The sequence below is a fragment of the Camelina sativa genome, chromosome 11 (assembly GCF_030686135.1).
Source record: "Camelina sativa cultivar CO46 ecotype springtype chromosome 11, ASM3068613v1".
In the NCBI taxonomy this organism is placed as follows: Eukaryota; Viridiplantae; Streptophyta; class Magnoliopsida; order Brassicales; family Brassicaceae; genus Camelina; species Camelina sativa.
This window is the reverse complement of record NC_141890.1, coordinates 2,026,932-2,048,795: the sequence shown is the minus strand read 5'-3', so window position 1 is coordinate 2,048,795 and position 21,864 is coordinate 2,026,932. Positions and strand designations below refer to the sequence as shown.

The window sequence follows — 21,864 nt, the reverse complement described above, 5'->3', positions numbered from 1 at the left end:
AACTGCGAAACTAGAAACCAAACAAAGGAAAGCCACGAAAATCTTAACTATATAGTCAACTTAAATACATTAAGACAAGTACTACAATTTATGTGAACAGTGGAAAACAAATTAAAAGAAGATATGCCGAGACAAAGCAATTTGTTTGTAAGTGTATTCTCTAGAAGATCTTTTTAATTATATGGAACGGTTGCTTTATGAAAGGAGTACATTGGAGCAAATGAGAACAAATTGAAACGAGACAATAATGAGAGAAAAAAATGAAACTATATTATAATGTAATGGCTGTCATTTTCTCAGCCTTTAAATGTGGCTTTTGGTTGATAATAACATCGCATATTTTTGAGTCTTTTAGCGAAAAGTCTAATATCATCTATTGGATATCTACATCAACCATATATAGTTTTTTTTTTAAAAAGAATAATAATAGTTATGCACCACGTCTAAAAGTAATATCCCATTCACCATCTCCAATTTGGAAAATTATACCTTCTTTATGTTTATTTATTTGTTTAGTAATTCCTCGATTGATTATTACCATTTGATGTTAGAATGGATACGTGAACTATTTACATATACTGTACATTCGTCTTTACATACTTTAGATGATATCTATTTCTATTTTCTAATTAAATGCATTATACTTTTCTTATTAAATCTCATACTTAATTGCATCTTTTGCGTTTTAACTTATGTTAACAATGAAAAAGGAAACTGTTTTCGTAAAACTACTAAACTGATGTAACTGTATTTTAAGATCTAAACGTAAGCACAAACCGAAAGTTCAATCAAACACTCTATGGGCATGGAATTAAAGTTAAAATTAAAGAGCTATGGATCTTTGGTTCACTCAGTAACCTAATAGGGCAATAGATGTTGAATTTTGACTATGGTCCATCCATGCGTAGTTAGTGATTGGTCGGTTGGTCCATATCTTATTGTAATGATGTGAATTGTATTTTTTTCACGTCACACACTCATTATATCCATTTTATCCAATTGGGATGCAAATTATTTTCCCCTAACAAACTACAAATAATTGACTACAGGAAGATTCCACTGCACCTTTACCTCCTCTCATTGCTCATTTAATGACTGTTTTCGTCTTAATTGAGTTTTTAATGAAATTAAGAAATATATACATACTGATAACACTTAGGCTTCTGTCAGTGTCCCCACTCTATAACAACTAAAATTAATTTCATACCTTTTTTTGTTTGTAACAAAGCAGGACCACTTCTTTGTCCTTATCAAGTCTAGTTAACTTTGAAATAGAATTGGCTCATACAATCTGAACTTATGATTCTTTAAATAGAACTATTTCCAGAGGTTTGCGTTAGATCCTAACTGCTATCCTCTGACGGATACATACAATACCAATATATGTATGCACATGTTATTTTAGCCAATTCAAAAAACCATATAAGCTCTGAATCAAACTAGGGTTCTTTAGATTCAAGGTAGTCTTAAAGTTCTAACTAAACTTGTTGCATCTCCCTCCTCTTAGCATCCACGAGCAAAGCAAGTTGTGCACATTTCCTTTTAGTTTCTTCCAGTTCCTTTTCTAAGTTACTTACCTGTTTCATTATCCGTTTATCTCAATGTTATAAACGATACGTAACAAACAGATGTTTGACTCGTTTTGTATTGCAGTATCAAACTTACCGTTTGCTCCAGTTCAGTTTCTTTCCTTGCATATTCCTCGCAACTGTTTCAAGAAAGCACACATCAAAATTGATTAGGATTCTAAGCGAGATATGTGACTGAAATGAGTTCTTTTTAATGTTGTGTGTATTATACCTCATGAAGAGTTGTATGTTCTCTTTGCTTATCTCGTCCGCTGACTTGCCAACAAGGTTGATTTCAACATCCTGGGAAGATTGTTTCACTTTAGTTTTTTTATTAGACTTGTGCATAAAACTTAAATTACCGAATGAATTTACTTACTGTAGCTGCAGGTTGAGGGTTGAGCTGCACAGGTTGGAAGTTACTTCTTAACCTTGTGTAATTTCTCAAATGCGGTGCTGCAACGGCGACTGTATAGCTTGAAGTGGCATTACTAAGATTGATTTCACGTATTACTGGACCACCTTGACTAACTCTATCAGAAGGCAAAGGCAGAGGATTGAATGTATTAACAGTAGGCGATTGATCACGTGTTCTCGGACCACCTTGACTGATTTTATCATTAGGCAAAGGCAATGGACTGAATGCATTGGCAGTAGGCGGTTGATCAGGTATTGCGATCCTTTTCGACTTATCTGCAGGCGTTTTATAAGTATTGTATCCGAAAACGTGGCAGTGGGTATACCTGTTTTTTTCCATAACAAGCAATGAAATAGTCAACCAAAGATATTGCGATTTGGAACCAAAATTTCATATTTGACAAAATATATTGAGAGAAAGATTGAATTAGGTTTTGGAGAGGAAGAAGAGACCAGTATCTAGAGACAATCTTTTTCAACCTCGCCTCCAGCCGCAGAAATAGAGAAGACCTCTCAAAATCTTGCTTATCGTGGGCTGGTTCTATGAAATTTGCTTCAAGAACTCCTGGGGAACAGATTTTGGTTAATGAGTCTCTCCACCACGTCTTTACCTCCAACAACATAGTTAATGGAATCAGAAAGGAGAATGAATCGTTATACCCACAACACCATTGCCGTTTGCTTCCCCTCCCGGAGTGACTCTCCAGAAAGGCTGTAAAATGGTGCAAGAGAGATCTCAACTTAATATAGCCATATGCAAAGCGGAACGCTTAAGTAACAAATATGCTAGCAAATCAATCTTTTAATGTTCTATTAAGCATTGCATTCATATAATATAAGTCTGATTTCTCTGAATTGTCACGTAACAGTTTTTACTACAGCTGCTTCTATGGGTTATCTAGACCATGGAAATGTCTGCTATATGCAAAGCGTACCCGAATGAGACGGTTTTTGTGATAGACATTGAAACCGCAAACTGCAAGCTTAGGCGCTTCCTTTATAAATCCAACTTTGATCTCAGTGGGAGCCTGTAACATGAACGCTTAGTGGGTTTTTTTTCTTCTCATAACCTAAACCTAGAAAACTAGATTAATGTTTGGCATATGAAAACGCAAAAAAAAAATTATAAACAATTAGCCAAAGCTCCACATAACAAAACTAGAGAGTAGAAAAGAGAAGAAAAAAAAAAGAGGAAGTCCATTTTATATTACTTGTTCAACTGTAGCGGTATGGGGATTGTACTTTATAATCTCCGATAATCTTAATTCATCAGCAATGTTGAACTGCTCCACAGGGATTCCCCGAAGTATAATTTTGAAATTGTTGAACTTTTTGAGATATAACATTGAAGCATAAGCCTAAGGATAAAGAACTAACAAAGTGAATCAAACATCCTTGGAACAAGAAATTATTAGAAAAGGAAGAAGATATCAAAGAGATTACCCTCAGAGAATAACGTAAGTGGTATGAAATATGAGATCTCAGTTCTAATAATTTATGGTGCAACCGTTTTCCGTCATGGACACCTTCATCTCGGAGCCGGATGTCCTGTACCAATATCAAAGCATAAGACCAGACCTAAGACACCTCTGGCAAGATATCTCATAGTATATCATTTACAGAATGTTTGAGTTACCTCATCATCGTCGTCAAAACTCAGCTCGTAGATACCTTCATCATTAAGCCACAAGTTGTATATGATCACTTTTGTTCCATGTGTTCCAATATCCTCAAACTGGTAGGCGGAAGATGGAAATAAACGAATTAATTAAACAGAGCGCATTCAAGAGGATTCATAATCTTCATACTGAATTAAAGGGAACAAGGCACATTAGGACACAAATCAAGGAACAACAGTGATGCAATGAGAAATTCATAAGCTGACTCTTGAAAGTAACAACCTGCTGCCAAAGTTCAGCCTCTGTTGAAAACGGAGACCATTTGAGTAGAATTTCAAGGTTGGCAACCCAATCTTCTGGAGATCCATAGATAATTGGTTCTGGTCGCTCCTTGGATATATCAATATCAATCTGCATTGCACATCTGATCTATCACTTGAGAACAAAAAACTGTTGCACATCCTAGAGTTTCCAAGAATCATTTATTTCAGGCATAAAAAAGTCTAAAATGCTGTAAGATTTTACCATAGGAACAATGACATCATCCTGACTAGTTTTTCTGAGGAACGTGTAAGACAGAAGACCAACGCTCTGAGTAGATTTGCTAAAACAGAATAGATAAAAAGGTTAAAATACGAGCATACTACATATTCAGAGTATACGATGTACCAGATATATCAATACCCTCCACGAGTTGAGCGACTAAAAACAATAGCATCAGCTCCAAGTCTCATGGTACTTGTCTTGAAACCATTTCCATCTAAACACGAAAGGTGAAACTCTGGTTAGAGACCCCCAGTTGGAGACCAAGACCACCCAACTAGAAAATATCTTATTAACTAAGTAAAACACTTACACTGTCCAATCGTCGTATTAGACTTCTTTGACGAGTAGCCTAAGCTCATGCATTTTCTGAGCCCATCGGGATCCATCCCAGCGCCATCATCTTCAAGTTAAACAAAAAAGAAAGATCATGTCATTGGCAACATCCAAAGCCACGGTTACTCAAGAAGCTATAAAAAAAAAATCATACAAAGGCAATGTACCTTGGAAAACTAAAGCTGGGGAATTATCCTTTGCAATATCAATCTTATCAATCTTAACAAACGTAGCACCATTCTGTATCTGAGGAACAAGCAATTCGATATAACCAAACACAGTACCAATGATTAAAAAAAAAACAATTCAAGATCATCAAAAATATACTTAAGAAAGCATTTCACTCCTCACACATACATACCTCGTCAACAGCATTGTCAAGTAGCTCAGCGATAGCTGCAATACATAACAAACAAAACAAATCGACAAAGATGATAATCACAAAATTGTTCAATCTACACCTCCAAAGAGTAAAGAAATCACAAATCTATCTGATTAATTAGCTGCAACAGAGTCAATTTCATAGTTTTACCTCCAAACGCCCATTTGTGTGAAGTAGCATTCGAGTGAAGAAACTTTGGATGAACTCGAGCATGCTCAAGCATACCTGTAAAATCACATCAAACACCACAACAACAAATCATAATCGTGACGCATACGTGGTTGTGTCTGAGAAAGCGAGAGAGAGTGAGAGAGAGATGACCTGGAGCAGTCGGAGTAACACCGGTAGGTATCACAAAATTTTCTCCGGCTTTCCAGAAGCTCCGGCACTCTAGGGTTTCACGAGGAGCCACCGTCGCATGAGCGATCGTACTTAGAGCTTCCCGATTCTCCGTTATTAGCGACGCCATACTTCGAGAAGCACCTCTTCCTCCTACTCCGTCGTCACTGTCACTGTCAATGTCACTGTCGAGATGAATAACATCAGCGACTGCACTTTTCGACTTCCGAAGCATCATCATTCACCGGCGACGGCGATAATGAATTCAGCAAAAAGAATTTCGAATTCAGTGAGAAACAACAACAACAACGCGCGTTGCCTTTTCCGATTAAACTACTGAAACGTTTTTTAAGCTTTCGACAAGAAGAAAAAGCAAACGTCTTCTCTCAGTCATCACCGTCGCTGCTTTGCTTTTTTTGGTAAGTAGAGTCTGATTGGGCCACAAAGCCCAATTATGTTACAAGCCTAATAATGTTACAAGCCCATATCCTAAAACTAACTGATTGATTTACAAACTTTAACTAACTAAACTCTGTAACGTTTTTACTAAATTTGTTGCTGCATCTCCTTCTTCTTAGCATCCACAAGCAAAGCAAGTTGAGCACATTTACTTTTAGTTTCTTCCAGTTCTTTCTCTAAACTCTTTACCTGTTTCATTAAGCAAAATGATACAGCTGTTAGAGTCCATGTAATATACAAATGTGTTGTACTGCAGAATCAAACTTACCGTCTGTTCTATTTCATTCTCTTTCTTTTTATATTCCTCGCACCTGTTGAAGAATCATATATGATTGAGATACCCATACTGATAATACTGATATATTATTACTGCAATGTGTTTTTCTCTTGTTAAGAGTATATGAATATATACCTCATGAAGAGTTGTAAGTTCTCTTCCCTTATCTCACCCGCTGACTTGCCAACGAGGTTATTTCCAGTAGTATCCTGCCAAGATTATTTTCACTTTAGAACAGCAAACTTGTGAATCCAATTAAATCATTCAATTAAATTCTCACTCACTGTAGCCGCCGGTTGAGGGTTGAGCTGCACGGGTTGAAAGTTATTTCTTAAACCTGTGGAATTTCTCAAATGTGGCGCTGGAACAGCAACTGTACGGGTTGATGTGGCGTTACTAATACTGATTTCACGTATTATCGGACCACCTTGACTAAATTTACCAGAAGGCAAAGGCGAAAGATTTGATGTGTTGACAGTAGGCTGATCAGGTATCACAATCCTTTTCGACTTATCTGCAGGGATTTGAGCAGTTTGGTATCCGAAAACGTGGCAGTGGCTTTGCCTGTTTTTTTCACCATAACAAGCAGTGGAAAAGTCAAACAAAGGTATTGCGGTTTGGTACCAAAATCATATTAAGAGATGATTGGAAAAGATTTTGGAGAGGAAGAAGAGACCAGTAATCAGAGATAATCTTTTTTAATCTCGCCTCCAGCCGCAGAAATAGAGAAGACCTCTCAAAATCTTGCTTATCGTGGGCTGGTTCTATGAAGTTTGCTTCTAGAACTCCTGGGGAACAAATTTTTGTTAATGAGTCTCTCTCTTTGGTTTTACCTCAAACAAAACATATTCAATGAAAATATATGGAGAATGAATCACTATACCCACAACACCATTGCCTCTTGTTGACCCTTCCAGAAGGACCTTCCAGAAAGGCTGTAACGGTGCAAGAGAGATCTCAACTTAATCAACCCAAGTGAAAATATGCTAACAAACTTACTACAGCTGCTTCTCGAGATTAAGAACATGGAAATAACTGCAAAAATCAAAACGTACCCGGATGAGACGGTTTTTGTGATAGACATTAAAACCATTAATTGGAAGCTTAGGCGCCTCCTTGATGAATCCAATTTTAATTTCAGAAGCAGTCTGCAATAAGAAAGCTTACTGGTTTAGGTTTCACAGTCTAAAAATTATAATGTAGTTTTATATTTGCAAATGAAAATACAGCAGGAGCTCCATGTATAAAAAACGAGCGAGTAAAAAGAAAGAAAAAGAGTAAATCTTACATATTCTGTTGCAGCTGCTTGGGGTTTGTACATTACAGTCTCAGGATATCTGAATTCATCAGCAATGTTGAATTGCTGCACAGGGATTCCCCGAAGAACAATTTTGAAGTTTTTGAACTTTTTGAGATATAACATGGAAATGTAAGCCTAAGGATAAAGAAACCAAGTCAGCCTTTCAACATCCTTGCGACAGTAAAAATAAAAAAATAGAAAGAAGATGTTCAGGAGAATTACCCTTAGAGAATGTCGATACCGGTATGAAATATGAGATCTTAGTTCTAATGTTGTAGCGTACAACCGTTTCCCGTCCTGTGCATTTTCATCTCGGAGCTGTATGTCCTATGATATCAATCAAGAAAAGAAATAATTTCAATACTTTTAAAACCCAACTTTTGCAAAAGACCTAACCCTTTAAAGAAGTGTAAGTACCTCATCATCGTCATCAAAACTCAGCTCATAGATTCCTTCATCATTTAGCCACAAGTTGTATATAATTACTTTTGTACCATGAGTTCCAATATCCTCGAACTGGTAGGTGAAGAATGGAAATATTTGAATTAATAAACAATACACATTATAGTTAAACAATGAAACCAGAGTCTTTAGAAGGAAAGAACCTGCTGCAAAAGTTCGTCCACGGTTGAAAACGGGGACCATTTGAGAAGAATGTTAAGGTTGGTAGACCAATCTCCGGGGGAACCATAAACAATTGGTTGGGGCTGATCATTGGATATATCGAAATCAATCTGCGTTACAGATATGATAACATCAATTGAGATCAAATAATAGTGTATATCCATTTCAGGCATGGAAATAAAAGACTAGATATGCTGAGAATTTTACCATAGGAACAATCACATCATCCTGACCAGTTCTCCTAAGGAATGTGTAAGACAAAAGACCGATGCTCTGAGTAGATTTGCTGAAACGAAGAAGATAAGAAAAATAAAAAAAATGGCTAAGTTACAAACAAGAGTATACGCCAAATCCATAGTGTATATGAACCAGATAATATCAATACCCTCCACGAGTTGAGCGACTAAAAACAATAGCATCAGCTCCAAGTCTCATGGTACTTGTCTTGAAACCATTTCCATCTACACACAAAGGTGGAACTATAGTAAGAGACCTGACTCTTGCACCTAACTAGAAAGAAGATCAACATCCCATCAACAAAAATATAACAATTACACTGTCCAATCGTCGTATTAGACTTCTTTGAAGAGTAGCCTAAACTCATGCATTTTCTTATCCCATTAGGATCCATCCCACCGCCATCATCTTCAAGTGAAAAAAAAACAAAAGAAGGACCATGTCATTAACAACATCCAACCCAACGGTTACGCAAAAGCATCACAAAATTCATACAAAAGGAAGTATACCTTGGAAAACTAAAGCTGGGGTATTATCTTTAACAGTATTGATCTTATCAATCTTGACAAAGGTGGCACCGTTTTGTGTCTGAGGAAGAAGCAAACAAACATAACCAATCACTATACGAATTCATTGGCAATGATAAAAAAAAACAAATGGCAGAATCTAAAGATTAAGCATACCTCGTCAACCGCATTGTCAAGTAGCTCTGCTATTGCTGCAATACATTATAAAGAAGATCATCACAAAACTGTTCATTCTATCTAATTGATAGCTGCAACAGAGTCAATTCATAAAAATTTACCTCCAAACGCCCATTTATGTGAAGTAGCATTCGAATGAAGAAACTTTGGATGAACTCTTGCATGTTCCAACATACCTGTCAAATTTTTTCATCTGATCAAAATTACCACAAAAAAAAAAAAAAAAAAAAAAACCCATATTTGTGGAAGCTTTGATTGATAAAGAGTGTTAGAGAACTAACCTGGAGCAGTTGGAGTAACACCGGTAGGGATCAAATAGTTTTCGCCGGCTTTCCAGAAACTCCGGCATTCTAGGGTTTCTCAAGGAGCCGCCGTCGCAGCATCACCTATCGGAACTTGCTGATTCTCAATTAGTGATGCCAAGCTCTGAACGATTCCTCTTCTTCCTCTTCCTCTGTCATCTTCGTCGCTGTCACTGTCGAGGTCTACGATCTCGGCGGCTGCGTTTTTCGCCATTCCCGACGGCGAGAAACGAACTCGCACGAAACAGCGTGATGTTTTCCTGTTTTCTAATGAGACAACGCGTTGTTTGCAAGACCACTAGGGCTTTTGCTTTGTTTATTTTTTGCTTTTAGCGGCAGTTTAACTGATAAGAAAACAGCAAGGCGTGTCCAAATATATAACCTAACCCCGATATCGTTGCCTTGGTTTTCGTGCCAGATCACTAGAACCTAACTGGGCCACAAAGCCCAACTATGTGATAAGCATATATCACCCAATATTTATAATTATGTAATTTTAAATATTATTGACCAAATAAATAAATGTCCCATATAGTCTTTTCTTTTGATCATGAACGAACGAATGCGAAGGTGTTCTTCACATATGAAACTGATCCGAGGCATTTTTGGAGTAAAAATCCAACACAAACTCTAATTAAAATTTAATATAAATATATTAAAAAAACACCAAAAATCCAAACAAAAAAAATCGAATAGTTAATCTAACTAGAAAGAAAAAATTCTAAATAAAACCAACGACTAAGAAGTTTAGGCTCTGCTAGATGGTAGTTCTTCCACCGGGAAAAAATATCGGTTATGTAACATAATTGAGTCGGCGGCTACTGGTTCATTATCTTGATTCCTATGCCATGTGTATAATGCATGAGTTCTATTCAAAATATCCAAAACCGCGTGACCAAAACTAGCTTCTCTATACGCTGAATAACTCGGTGGCGGATCAGTAAAACTACAAATCAAAACAAAGTCTTAGTTTCATATCACCATAAAAACAACAAAAGTAATAGAACAGAACAAAATATGAGTTGTTACCTATTTGCGATTCCTTCAATGTTTCCTCCATCTCCAATAGTGATGTAAATCGGGGCAGAAGGATCTTTGACAGGAGAGCTCAAGCCATTGGTAACGTTATATTTGATATTGGAGATACGTTCGGTTCTCTCATAAGAATGGACGTGACCGGCTATAACCAAATCAACTTTGTTGTTGACAAACCACGGCTCAAACATTACTCTCATGCTTTCACCTTCCATGTAATGGTAATTATTACTGTTATACCACGGCGCGTGAACCATGACAATCAACCAAGGAGTCTCTTCTCTGTTCACTTTCTTCAACTCTTGCTCGAGCCACACGTATTGAGGTGTGTATTTTCCTAAAGATACGAATAACATGTTATACAAAATAAAATTAAAAAAAAAAAAAAAAAACATTCAAAAATCCTAATGATCGATGTTTGCGTGTATTAATTACCATAGGCAGAGTAAGAAGAGAGGACGATGATGTGAGCAGAGGCACGTCTAATAGAGAACCAAAGAGGAGAAGTACTCTTCGAAGTTTTGTAGGAGTTATGGTAACGGTGAATATAGGGCTTGAAGGCATGAGGCTCCCCCTAATTTAGATTAAAAAAGTTCTTAAAACTGAAACTAATTATTTAAAAAAAAAATGCTAAATTTGAGAGAATTATGATGTGAACTTACTATGTTCGGGACAAAATCAACTTCGTGATTGCCGGCAGCATAGATGAAGGGTTGGTAAGCAGCACAAGGTTCAACAAATCTTCCCCAAGAATCCCACTTTCTTTGGTCATGGTTCGGGTGGTCGTCTGCGTAAGATAAATCTCCAGGAAAGAGAACGGCTTGTCCTTTAGGGTTTGACATGTAATGATACAATGTCTCGTTAGAAGCATAAGTTTGTCCAAGATCACCTGTACAGACACACACAACGTATATATTAGATTTATCGATTTTGGAAGTAGTAATGAAATCTAGCTTTTGTAAAAGAAAAATAAGTACCAATAATGCCGAATGTGTATGGAACGTCTGGTCCGACCTTTGGAGGAGTAGTAAAGTTGAATTGTCTAACGGATTCATCACTACCAACTTCATAGATGTACTTGGTATCGTACTGCCGTGTACATACAAAAAAAAAAGAGATTTTATAAAAGTCTTTAAAACAGAACAAAAAAAAAAAAAGCAATGTTGTTATTTGGATGACAAGCTAAGTTATACAAATTAACACAAACCTCGAGTCCTTTAATGGTGGCGTGATGAAGAAAGCCAGAAGTATAGTCATAGAATCGGTAAGACGATGTGGAGGCATGAGTTTTCTTCTTTTCTGGCTTCACGTCGCCATCAACGGTTTTCCAGTAAGTAACGACGTTAGAACCAGCTAGATTTAACGGTGTTACCCACGAGATGATGATGCCACGTCCATTGTAATCTCCTTGAATGATATGAACCTAGAGTCAAGGGTTCAAATTGTCAATATAATATACAGAGATGATGACGACGTACGTATATGGATCAAAAGAAACATAATTTAAAATTGTCAAGACACAAATTTATCATCTAAGAAATAAAAACCTGTTCAGGAGCATTGTGACCAGCCGGAGATGGAAAAGTTGAGAGAGGCATCTCGGTTGATGGTTGAGCTTGTCGGACATATTTGCTCGTTATACCACCGTTGATCACGGTGGTAATGTTTAGGAACACAAAAGCAAGTATAACTATGTTCATCCTCATACTTGATCGCTGATGCAAGAGTCTTGCTTGAGTTTGTTTGTTTCTGGTTAAGGATGTATGGTATCGTATATATACAATTTAATTAGGGTTTTTTTTTTCTTTTTTTCAAACGAAGCGATAAAGTTGAATTTTAAAGAATATTATTTCTTTTGGGTGTAATAATAGGAAAAGATTCAAATTCTAATTCTAATAGGAAAAGATTGAAGTGATTTTTTATAAACATTGGGTAGATTTGATATTAGAATCTCCAAAACATTATTGGATATTAGATATTAGAATCTCCAAAACATTATTGGATAAATATCAAATCATATTGCGTAAATCATATTTTATTTATAATATTAAAAAATCTGTAATTGAGTAAATCATATTTGATTTATAATATAAAACAAAATTTCTGTAAAAATTCTTTTTTTTTGACAACATTCTATAAAAATTCTGTAATTGCATAAATCATATTTGCTTAATAATATAAAAAAATAAAATTCCACACTTTTTGATGAAAAAGAGAACTAGAACTAAATTAGGAAAGTGAAACGACAAGACGTTTGAAAGAAAAAAGGTTCACAATAGGATCTCCTTTCTCCTAAACCTGAACCTTCTTTAGGTGATTACAAAGACAAATCAAACCAAACCTTAACCTGACTTCATTCAGACCTAATAGTCCCAGCCTCCATAACCGGTTAAAATGGTCGGTGGTGACCGGTGGCCAGAATGTTTTTGACAAGACCCGGAATTGCCCGAGACACATCAGAACTCTACAGACTTTCTCTCTTACCTAACTCAACCTACTCTAAACCCGGAATTGTTTGAACACACACACACGCACACATTTTAAACACAGCTTACATTTGTTTTTCTTCTTCCTCTCTCTGTATTGTTTGGTTATACATTTTGTAGTCAAATGGCTCGCTCAATGGTTCTCTTTAAGGTCTCCAAGTGGTTACAGATGTCTCTGGGGCACAAACTGCTTCAACTGTCAACCGTTTCAGCACATTCGGACACGGGTCTTTCCCGAAATTGCTGTTAGATATCGTCACTGCGCATCTCGCTTTCCCTACACACTTCTGCATATAACAAACCACATCTTGGTTATATTTAAAACATGAGCCTGATTGCAATTTTGTCTATGTAAAAATTATGTCTCTTACCCTCTCTAAGATAGCGTATGAGGTAGTGGCATGACACTCTCCTTGTTGGTAACTCCCGCAGGTTCCTAAAGGAGTCCCGAAGCTGGCAAATTTGATAGATGCAATAGCTTGACCTGGACTACATTTCAAATGAACCTTAGGTCTATGAAATGTCTGTCCTTTTCCGTAGCTTTCGATTTGCCAGTTCTTGATATTCGGGTGATATTCAGAAACTTCAGCACAAACTCCGGATACTGATCTTTTGACCAAAGAGATGGTTGATGGGTTTCCACCAAGCTCCTCGAATATAACCAACAGATTTTGACTCGGCTTTAACCATGATCTCGGAACATGGTACCATCTTTGTGTAGGTTGACCACAGCCGGTTTGGCATTTGTTTGGTTTATATGTTCCGGTGTAGCTACAATGACCACAGTCACCAGTCGCAAATGCTGTCCAGTATCTCCCAATGCTCTCACCGTTCACCCAAATCTGACCTTTTCCCATTCCTTCCATGTCCAAAGCAAGCGGCTCGTTTCCTTCAGGTGCATCAAAATAAGTCTGTGAAACAAAACGACAACAGTTCCGTTAGTTCAGATTCCAATTTCCAGTAACAGCTTGTCAAGTTGCGTTACATTCAGTCTAACCTTGTGCCATGTCAAAGGTTGAGGCTTCTGTACAGTTAAAGACGCATCCATCCACCCAAAAGAGGGAGTGTTGGTTGGAAATGCAAGATTCATAGCTTCACCTTTCAGCCCCACCTGATGAAAAACAAATTAAACAACTAAACGTTGGAAAAAATGGAAACCAAGAGACTGGAATCTTATGGAAACAAGACAAAGATAAAACACCTGGTATGTCCATTTTTGCCATGACAAATCCCTTTTCCCTTGACTCAACCCGTGCAATGCCACTGGACCCAAGATTCCAGTGTTCCATGACTCAAAGTGTCCACCCACATTCTTCATAAACGGAAAAAACAATAATTACAAAAGCATCAGGAGAAGAGAAAAACGAAAAACAACTTAGCAAGCTGGTGAGAAAAAAAGAATATTAACTGGTAATCCAACAGCAACACTCAGCAACGCAATTTTGTTAGTTCCAGAATGCAGATTGATCTTTCCCTGATAAGTGAATCTCCTGTTTTGCCTTGTTCCGAAGGCAGAACCTGCAATTCATATATATAAGTTTGCATATCAGAAACTCTCTATGGGAAGTTAATGGGCCAAACTATTGGAAGAACCAATACCCGAAAGCTGTCCATTGACAAATATATGCACGGCGTGGCCTGTAGATTGAACAATGAGAGTTGGTAGCTCTCCTCCATGCAAGAATGATTCAGTTTCTTTGATATCAACACTGCATACAAATTCAAGATGTTTGTTAGAGAATCACATTAAAGCTATGGAAAGTATACGTCTAATGAGATGGCATATGGTTTCTTTTACCTGGTCATGTACCAAAGATAATCGCTTGTGTCCCGAGTGACATTTATCTGTTCCAAGAGTCCATGAGTAGTGATTGTAGAGCTGTCATCTAGAGAAGACAGATCTTCCAAATAACTCTGCCACTGGAAATTCTTTGTGTTTGTCGGCAACATTTCCATCTGTGATGTTTGAACTCCAACCTGCAATCAAAGAAGAGAAATCCACAAGTTTCAGAAAAAAATCATACACAGAAATCACAATTCCCAGTTTCAGAACAATCATATACACTTACCTTTGCAGTATTGAAGACTGCATTTCTACAGTCAGGAAGAATACTGATTGACCAAGGAGGTAAGTTATAATGAACGTTGTTAAACAATACTCTTGCAGCGGACTCTGTATCATAGTTTGCAAGGAAAGCCGAACAATCTCCTGATTCTGAAGAGTATACATGAGCCTGGGAAAATAAAGTAAGAAAAAGAGGGACATAAATTAGTAAAAGCTACAGAAACTTTCTACAACTTAACCAAAACGAACCTATCATGATAAATGCATTATTACCTGTTGCTTGTTTCCTAATGATGTTTCAACAGGATCAGCTGAAACCAGAGCTTTTTCACACATCTTGATAGCTCTGTGGAGCTCCTTTAGATGACCATATTTAGGTTGTCTGATTAAACCTATTTAACATTAAAACAACCACTCAGTTAGTACATAAGGAAGGCCTTATATTCCATCAATGTGTAGGAACTTTTGTTTGTTTCCTGCCCTTACCATATTCATCAATCGGAGCATCATAATCATAGCTGGTGGTGACAAAGGGACCTCCGGCTGTTCTTCCGAAGTTAGTTCCTCCATGATACTATAATCAAGAAATGACAATGAATCTTCCATTTTAAGATGCTTGATGTTGATGATAACCAAATCTTACAGTGTTAGGTGCTAGATGATTAACCAGTTGCTAAAGTGTACATACCATGTAGTAGTTAACAAAAGATCCTCCTTTTTGTATGAAACGTGCAACGGCAAACGCCAGATCCTGAACTGGTCTACGGTGCATTGGCCCACCGAACTCAGTGAACCTGATAATGCATTTCCAGTTTAAAGGGTAAAAAAAAGTTACCGACTGGATCACTGGAAGATGATAAAAACCATGTACACATATAAAGTGAAATCAAATGAGAATCTGTACCAGCCGCTCCATGCCTCAGTCCATATCAAAGGCTTGTATGGCTTGTTCGGAGCAAACGAATCACAGTAGAAACCGTTGCATGTGTTTATCTGTTACCAAAACCAATAAGTATGAGTTCATTCTTCAACGTCAAACAGATTCACCCGCTCCAGACCAATTAACCAACTAACACTTACTAACTTATTACAAAGCTTATGCAATCAAGAAACTCACCACAGGGTCAGGGGCATCGTCTTCTTTGCACATAACCCACGGGACACCAGTCTCAGTTGCTATAGCCATTTTAGCTGCCCAAGTCATGTAGTTGTGACCTTCAGCGCCCAATAACTGCCCTTGTCTTCCATACTCGTTTTCAATCTACAGTAAAATAATAGAGACGCCTTTCTATTAACTCACATAGATCACTAATAAACATAACTCGGCATGATCACTAATCAGAGTATTAGCCTATTCAGTTAAAAGTTTTTACCTGAGAAAGGATAATGGGACCACCCTGAGACTCAAACAAGTTCTCACTCTTCATCAGCTCAACAATTCTCTCTGTGAATCCTTTCATAGCTCTCTGCAAACATTATCTCAACAACATTACTATCTGAAACCAAGTCTAGCTTCTAATCAAGTAATGGGAACTCAAAGTGGAACATAAAAACAGACCTTGAAAGGCTCATTATCTGTTCTGAAACTGATTCCAGGAACATACTTGAGCCAAACAGGGAATCCTCTGGTCATTACCAAGAAAAAAACAAAAACTTTAGTAAACAGAAACAGTAACTGTAAACATACACACACACATGTAACCAAACCTAGAGGCAAGAGAGGAATTTTATAGTAATTTTACCCAAAATTCCACTCGGCGCAAACATAAGGCCCGATTCGAAGATGAGCGTATAAACCAGCTTTATGTATCGTCTTCACGAATCTCACCAAATCATTCCTCCCTTCAAAATCGTACTGAGAAGAAGAAAGGAACCATATCAATATTCAAAGAAAAGAGAAACATAATTGAAGAACAAAAGTAAGAAAAAAGTTTGTACTTTTCCAGGAGAAGGCTCATGGAGGTTCCAGAAAACGTAAGTCTCAATCACATCAACACCTCCATCTTTCGCCTTCTGAATCAAACCTTCCCACATCTAAAAACAGCAACAACACCAGAAAAGAACTGTCAACAATTAAAAAAAAAAAAAACTAATTGATAAAAAACAGAACAAAGAAAGAAACAAAGTTAGGGTTTTTTTATATTTGATAAACCCTAAAAAAAACAAAACTTGAGGGCTTTAAGTTGAAACTTACATCAGGAGTGCTGCGAGGGTAATGTATGGAGCCAGAGAAGAGGATTCGTCTCTGCCCATTAATTAAAAGTGCTTTACGGTCATAAGTAACACCGCATTGCACAAATCCAACGTCTAGAATCAAAAACCCTAAGCATAGCCATAGAATCATTCGAGAAGCTGAATCTCCACTCCCCATTCCCCACATTCACCCTTCACCAGACAAGAAGAAGAAGAAGAAAGGAGGAGGAGGAGTACAACAAGGAAGCTTCTTCTTCTGGGTCTGTGTTGTCGCTCTCTGTGAAGAAGAGAAAGAAAGGGTTTTTAATAAGGAGAGAGAGAAAGAGAGGAGGAGGATGAAGAAGAAGACGAAGGAGAAAGAGAGGAAGAAGAAAGGGGTTTTTATTGCACTTCACAAGTGTCTACTCGCATCATCACTGCGTGGCCGTGAGGTACCGACGCTTTCCCACCAATTTTTACACATTTTTTTATTTATTTATTGTTTTCCATATATATTATATTACTATGTTATAACGGAAATAAATTAATGAAACAAAAAAAATAACGGGAAGATATAAAGAAAAGAAGAAGAAAAAGTGAGTTGATTAATGATATTTTTAGGATGAGAAAAAGGCAAAAGAGAAGCACGTTGATTGAATTAAAAGCAGCTAATCACGCTATATTTTTTCTTCAGTTTCTTCTTTTTTGTTTGGTTGATTGATTTTGTTATATCTAGTGCGTCACTAGTCACTACCTTAATGTAAAGATGGTATGTTTTGTTGAGGGTTTGATATATAAGAAGATTCATTAGTAGAGAGATGTTGAAATTTGATTTGGTTATTTAAAGTAAGTGTGATATGAAGAAAATTAAAAATCAAAGTACGTGTGAAGTACATTGATTTCTTATTAGTGAAGTGGAGGAGTCTTTTGGGATAGTCGTCGGAAATGGATTCACATCGTACATGTGTCTTCCACTTCCAAACTCCAAATCACAGTATACCTGTCATTTAGATATGTACACAGGCTTTTTACCATACTATTATATTCACCAAATTCGCATTATTCCAAACTTTTATTTTTGTTGTTTTCTTTGGCCTAATTATATCTATCATCTTCGGGTTAATCGTTTCCGAATTTGAGTGTGTATATCAAAAATATTTATTGATGGATGAGAAAAACAAAAGTAAAAATGAATTACTATAATAAGTTCTCAACGAAACTAAAAAAAAAAACATACATTAAAAACCCCACCGAAGATCTCCAACTGGTTAAGCAGCGTTTGGTACGTTATGAACCTTCTAGATTTGCTTGTGCTGTATATTTTTACAATTTGTTTTGTAAGTTTCTTTAAAGACTGGTTAGGTTCTTGGATCTGATGAAAGTTCAAATTCATCAGCCCACTAGAGATCTAATTAATAGATGCTTCCTTAATCAAGGGATTAGCCGGAAGACAGTAACAAAGAAAGAAAAAAAAGATAATCAATCCCTTACAAATACATGTGAATGCACTATTTTGTTCAGAGAGCTGAAAATTCCAGTTTTACCCTAAATAATGATACGCTAGTATTCACCCACCGACACCGACAATAGTCTGCGTTGATGGGTTTGACTCGTGATTTCACATTTGACTAGGGGTATTATGGAACTTATGAATACAACTGTGAACAGTTGGATTTGTCGAAGAAAAAAAGAAAAAGGAGAAGTGTGTTCTTTAGAACTATCCCGGTACGGACGGTCCGACATTCAACTTTCACTTAAGCTATCTTCTTCTATTTTATTATTATTCCCAAAATTTATTATTTTAGTTTTCGAGTTCTGGTCAGATTTTGCAATCAGATGCGGATTCGATGATATCAATCAGCTTTTCTAATTGTTGGAAACTTCCAATTTTGTTGTTGAAACATCGTGTTTTCTCTAATTCGTTTGTTGAACAACCAAAATGTTTCTTCTATTTGTTTCATATTCATATATATAATTTTTGAGAATATCATATAGACATACTTTGGATATATTTTCGTTATGCATTCAAGAGGGTTTTTAACAAATTGTAGTGATAGTTATAGTAGACTTGTAGTGTAATTTATTCAAATTTAATCATGTCCAAACGACATACCAATATATAAACTTTCCCTCGAAATTAAGAAAATATCATCCTTGATATTTATACGATGGGACAATAACCAATATAACCACGAGAATTTTAGTTAATAGTTTGTACGAATCTATTAGTGGACCTAATTATAAGTGGTCCAAAGCTGTTTGGTTCAAACACTCGGTGCCCAAGCATGCATTCAACTTCTGGATTGCTAACATGAACCGTCTCCCTGTTAGAGCAAGGTTATTATTATGGGGAATGAACATTCCTTCACATTGCCTCTTCTGCAACTCTCAGGTAGAAACTCCAGATCACCTTCTCCTTCATTGTCCTTTTTCTGAAGAAGTTTGGCTCAACACCATGTCTCAGCTTAGCCATCATCCATGCATCTTTGTCAACTGGTCCACTCTGATCTCTTGGTTAATGTCCAAATCTCCAAATCTCTCGTCCTCCCTAAAGGATATAGCAGTTCAGGCAACTATATATTTATATGTTGTGGAGGGAAAGGAACAGAAGGCTCCATGATGGCATATCACTATCCCCCTCTGCAATTTGCGCCCAGATTGATTGCAGTGTTAGAGACACCCTCTTTGCTCGCCTGTATCGGAAAGGATGCGGCCGTCTACTTTCTCAATGGTTCGCCAATGGTTAATTAAACCAGTTAACATTTTAGTTCCTATAGATTTTTAATTTTTTTTTTGGTCATAGCTGCTCCGTTTTTTACCCCTAAAGTCTTGTACTTAACAATGTTCCATCCGGTTATATAATTCACATTTTATCAAAAAAAATATATATATATATATATATATATATATAAGTGGTCAAAACAAAGTCTCATTATAAAGCTAATTTAACTAATTAATCTATTTAAATTAGTTATTGAAAATAAAGCTGATTGTCAAGATTTCCAGGTCTTGGTGTCCACATGGGATGTTTATATAGTATAAGAAAAAGGAGAGGTTGTAGATTTGTGTTAAAACCCTAATTATAAGGCTTCGACTGCATGAAGTGCGGAGAGAAAACGGAAAAGAAGAGCATACAAATAAAAAAGAATATAATGGGGCAGACCGGCACGCAGTCGCATTACGCTTTACCTAAAACTATATGACAAGGCCACTTCAATTCCTTGCTTCACATTTTGGAGTCTAATACTTTTTTTTACATGTATTATGTGGATTGATTTTGCCCTGTTTTTATGCTAATGGTGGTTGAATTTTAGTTAGAGATAACACCAACTAGATCCCACCAAAGTTTCACCGACTCTACTCTTTTTTGTCAAAGGTAAAAAAGTTCTCTAAGATTAACTCATTAACCTTTTTGGAAATTGTTTAAAACAGATTCCTTCCATTCATATAAAACGGAAAAAAAAAAAAAAAAAAAAACAATTTCCTATGGTGATAGAGTTGTCTTCTATACCTCTTTATTTTTTTGGTAAACAAGTTTTTCTCTCTTTTTTCTTTTGGACATCACCAAATTTTATCTCATTATCGGTAAAGAAACTAAAATATCTCACCACCCTTTGTAAAACTTTTGCTGATTCTAAATAACGACTATAGTCTGATCAATAATCAATTCAGTAAATTTCATGTAAACGCAATTGTCGGTTCGTCTAGCCGTCGGAGGTGGTTGGTGCTTCAAGGTCCTACCTTCGTTACCACCCCATCTTGGTTCTGTGTGAACAAAGACGAAACTCTTTGGCGCGTGGGAAAAAAGCTTCGGTGCACGTGTCTCGTGTGAGTTTGTCCTTTTCTTAACCACGCACACACACACACCCAACACCGTCGTTTACTTCCGTCCCTTTTGTTCGATCCTCATTGGCGTAGAACTCTCGAGAGCCACATGATTCCTCACTCTGTTAATCGGATTCCGTTATTACGTTGAGTTGTTAATTTTCTTATTCTATTTATATATTTTTGTTTGTTTTTGCATTATGGGAGTGTATAATTTATTCGAAGAAAAAAGGCTATACTCACACGCCTCTCAGCTAATTGAGATTACGTCTGTCGGAGTTTCGATTCTTCGCTTGTTCCCAAGACAAATAAAGCTAATTCTTGTTCTATATATCGACCTATGTGTAACGCTAGATCTTTATTCGGTATATCCTGAAGCATCGGTATTTCTTACGATATGGAAAATTCTACCAAACTCCATCAACTTATTTATTACTACTCTCTACAGATAAACACAATTTGTCTGTACGTATGATATATCACAGCTAGTAATTAGTCTGTAGACATCCTAATTATAATATATTTTAAGTATCTGAAGACATCAGCTACACTCTCTCTCTTGCGTTTTAAAATATCTCCATTATGAAAATCAAGATTTACATGCGTTTTAGATTCGAATGTTATTAAGCAAAATTCATAATCTATGTTTTTAGTTTTATCCTATGTAACATGCACCTGACTATATTGAAAAGATAATAAAGAACATGTTAATGTCCAAAACCTAATCATATATACAATATACTTGCAGTTTTATCGCGTTAATAAAACTAATTCTGTTTATGACTCAAGAGATAAATTAACAAAGAAAACGATTAGTGATTATTACAATTTTTTTATTTTTTAAATAAAGAAGGGATCATATAACACACCAGGAGAAAAAGAAAACCCCTCTTTTAAGTGCGAGCTTAACGTCACGCACCCACGCGTCTGGACGTAATCAGACATAATTAGATTCACGGCCGCTGTAACTGTAACTTGTTTTAACCACTCGGTAAAAAAAGAACCTCAGTCGGATCATGAGACTTGATTTGACGCCACGTTAGTTGTTAGTTAACTCTCCCGCCTTTTGACTCTCTCTGTAGCGATTCTTTTCATGTTTGCTTTATTTAACTTTTTTAACTCTTTTTTTCCTTTCTGCTTTAGACATTTTTTTTTTGTTTCTTTTTCCCAACTC

General features: G+C 36.5%; 4 protein-coding genes across 5 annotated transcripts; all 4 read right to left on the bottom strand.

Moving 5' to 3' along the window:
* Positions 1 to 1,277: 1,277 nt before the first annotated feature.
* LOC104721141 (protein MICRORCHIDIA 2-like) lies at positions 1,278 to 5,599 on the bottom strand. Its single transcript, XM_010439058.2, has 18 exons — positions 5,187 to 5,599; positions 5,016 to 5,090; positions 4,845 to 4,879; positions 4,651 to 4,729; positions 4,461 to 4,550; positions 4,289 to 4,364; positions 4,130 to 4,208; positions 3,887 to 4,015; positions 3,622 to 3,720; positions 3,429 to 3,533; positions 3,197 to 3,343; positions 2,921 to 3,013; positions 2,646 to 2,697; positions 2,439 to 2,550; positions 1,948 to 2,311; positions 1,801 to 1,871; positions 1,666 to 1,708; positions 1,278 to 1,577 (listed from the first exon to the last, which is right to left on the bottom strand). The coding sequence occupies exons 1-18, from the start codon at positions 5,443 to 5,445 to the stop codon at positions 1,479 to 1,481; spliced, it is 2,007 nt and encodes a 668-aa protein (XP_010437360.1). The 5' UTR covers positions 5,446 to 5,599; the 3' UTR covers positions 1,278 to 1,478.
* Positions 5,490 to 9,465, bottom strand: LOC104721142 (protein MICRORCHIDIA 1). 2 transcript variants are annotated; one of them, XR_015572508.1, is made up of 18 exons: positions 9,087 to 9,465; positions 8,907 to 8,981; positions 8,785 to 8,819; positions 8,611 to 8,689; positions 8,420 to 8,509; positions 8,250 to 8,325; positions 8,072 to 8,150; positions 7,846 to 7,974; positions 7,658 to 7,756; positions 7,463 to 7,567; positions 7,229 to 7,375; positions 6,996 to 7,088; positions 6,824 to 6,875; positions 6,617 to 6,728; positions 6,221 to 6,504; positions 6,076 to 6,149; positions 5,932 to 5,974; positions 5,490 to 5,852 (listed from the first exon to the last, which is right to left on the bottom strand). XR_015572508.1 is itself a non-coding variant. In XM_087475521.1 (18 exons), exons 2-18 carry the CDS (start codon positions 8,977 to 8,979, stop codon positions 5,751 to 5,753), a joined length of 1,668 nt encoding a protein of 555 aa, XP_087331647.1. In that variant the 5' UTR covers positions 8,980 to 8,981; positions 9,087 to 9,465; the 3' UTR covers positions 5,490 to 5,750. The 2 variants fall into 2 exon arrangements, 1 of the variants encoding a protein (XP_087331647.1); XM_087475521.1 differs by having other exon boundaries at positions 6,225 to 6,504.
* A 254-nt stretch (positions 9,466 to 9,719) lies between these two features.
* LOC104721139 (purple acid phosphatase 25) lies at positions 9,720 to 11,940 on the bottom strand. The gene is made up of 7 exons (XM_010439057.2): positions 11,690 to 11,940; positions 11,350 to 11,565; positions 11,120 to 11,231; positions 10,805 to 11,031; positions 10,578 to 10,716; positions 10,137 to 10,479; positions 9,720 to 10,053 (listed from the first exon to the last, which is right to left on the bottom strand). The coding sequence occupies exons 1-7, from the start codon at positions 11,846 to 11,848 to the stop codon at positions 9,855 to 9,857; spliced, it is 1,395 nt and encodes a 464-aa protein (XP_010437359.2). The 5' UTR covers positions 11,849 to 11,940; the 3' UTR covers positions 9,720 to 9,854.
* A 401-nt stretch (positions 11,941 to 12,341) lies between these two features.
* On the bottom strand, positions 12,342 to 17,677 carry LOC104721138 (beta-galactosidase 3). The gene is made up of 18 exons (XM_010439056.3): positions 16,888 to 17,677; positions 16,632 to 16,727; positions 16,436 to 16,548; positions 16,252 to 16,318; positions 16,067 to 16,159; positions 15,811 to 15,954; positions 15,598 to 15,686; positions 15,382 to 15,487; positions 15,180 to 15,267; positions 14,967 to 15,085; positions 14,698 to 14,862; positions 14,427 to 14,605; positions 14,228 to 14,337; positions 14,037 to 14,146; positions 13,830 to 13,940; positions 13,626 to 13,739; positions 13,000 to 13,539; positions 12,342 to 12,915 (listed from the first exon to the last, which is right to left on the bottom strand). Exons 1-18 carry the CDS (start codon positions 17,071 to 17,073, stop codon positions 12,775 to 12,777), a joined length of 2,571 nt encoding a protein of 856 aa, XP_010437358.1. The 5' UTR covers positions 17,074 to 17,677; the 3' UTR covers positions 12,342 to 12,774.
* Positions 17,678 to 21,864: the final 4,187 nt, after the last annotated feature.

Bases quoted from the DNA above. Each gene is read 5' to 3' on its own strand.
- LOC104721141 (XM_010439058.2), bottom strand. From the start codon at position 5,445: ATGATGATGCTTCGGAAGTCGAAAAGTGCAGTCGCTGATGTTATTCAT. The intron at 4,880-5,015 runs GTAAAACTATGA...TATGTATTGCAG, and splicing joins ACACAAATGGGCGTTTGGAG to CTATCGCTGAGCTACTTGAC. The intron at 1,709-1,800 runs GTATAATACACA...TTCTTGAAACAG, and splicing joins AACATACAACTCTTCATGAG to TTGCGAGGAATATGCAAGGA.
- LOC104721142 (XM_087475521.1), bottom strand. From the start codon at position 8,979: ATGTTGGAACATGCAAGAGTTCATCCAAAGTTTCTTCATTCGAATGCT. The intron at 7,089-7,228 runs GTAAGATTTACT...TTCTTATTGCAG, and splicing joins AAGCAGCTGCAACAGAATAT to ACTGCTTCTGAAATTAAAAT. The intron at 5,853-5,931 runs GTAAGTTTGATT...TTAATGAAACAG, and splicing joins AGAATGAAATAGAACAGACG to GTAAAGAGTTTAGAGAAAGA.
- LOC104721139 (XM_010439057.2), bottom strand. From the start codon at position 11,848: ATGAGGATGAACATAGTTATACTTGCTTTTGTGTTCCTAAACATTACC. The intron at 11,232-11,349 runs GTTTGTGTTAAT...TGTACACGGCAG, and splicing joins CCACCATTAAAGGACTCGAG to TACGATACCAAGTACATCTA. The intron at 10,480-10,577 runs GTAATTAATACA...TCGTATCTTTAG, and splicing joins CTCTTCTTACTCTGCCTATG to GAAAATACACACCTCAATAC.
- LOC104721138 (XM_010439056.3), bottom strand. From the start codon at position 17,073: ATGTGGGGAATGGGGAGTGGAGATTCAGCTTCTCGAATGATTCTATGG. The intron at 14,147-14,227 runs GTATTGGTTCTT...TATGAATTGCAG, and splicing joins TGTCAATGGACAGCTTTCGG to GTTCTGCCTTCGGAACAAGG. The intron at 13,941-14,036 runs GTTAATATTCTT...CCGTTTATGAAG, and splicing joins GTGTTGCTGTTGGATTACCA to AATGTGGGTGGACACTTTGA.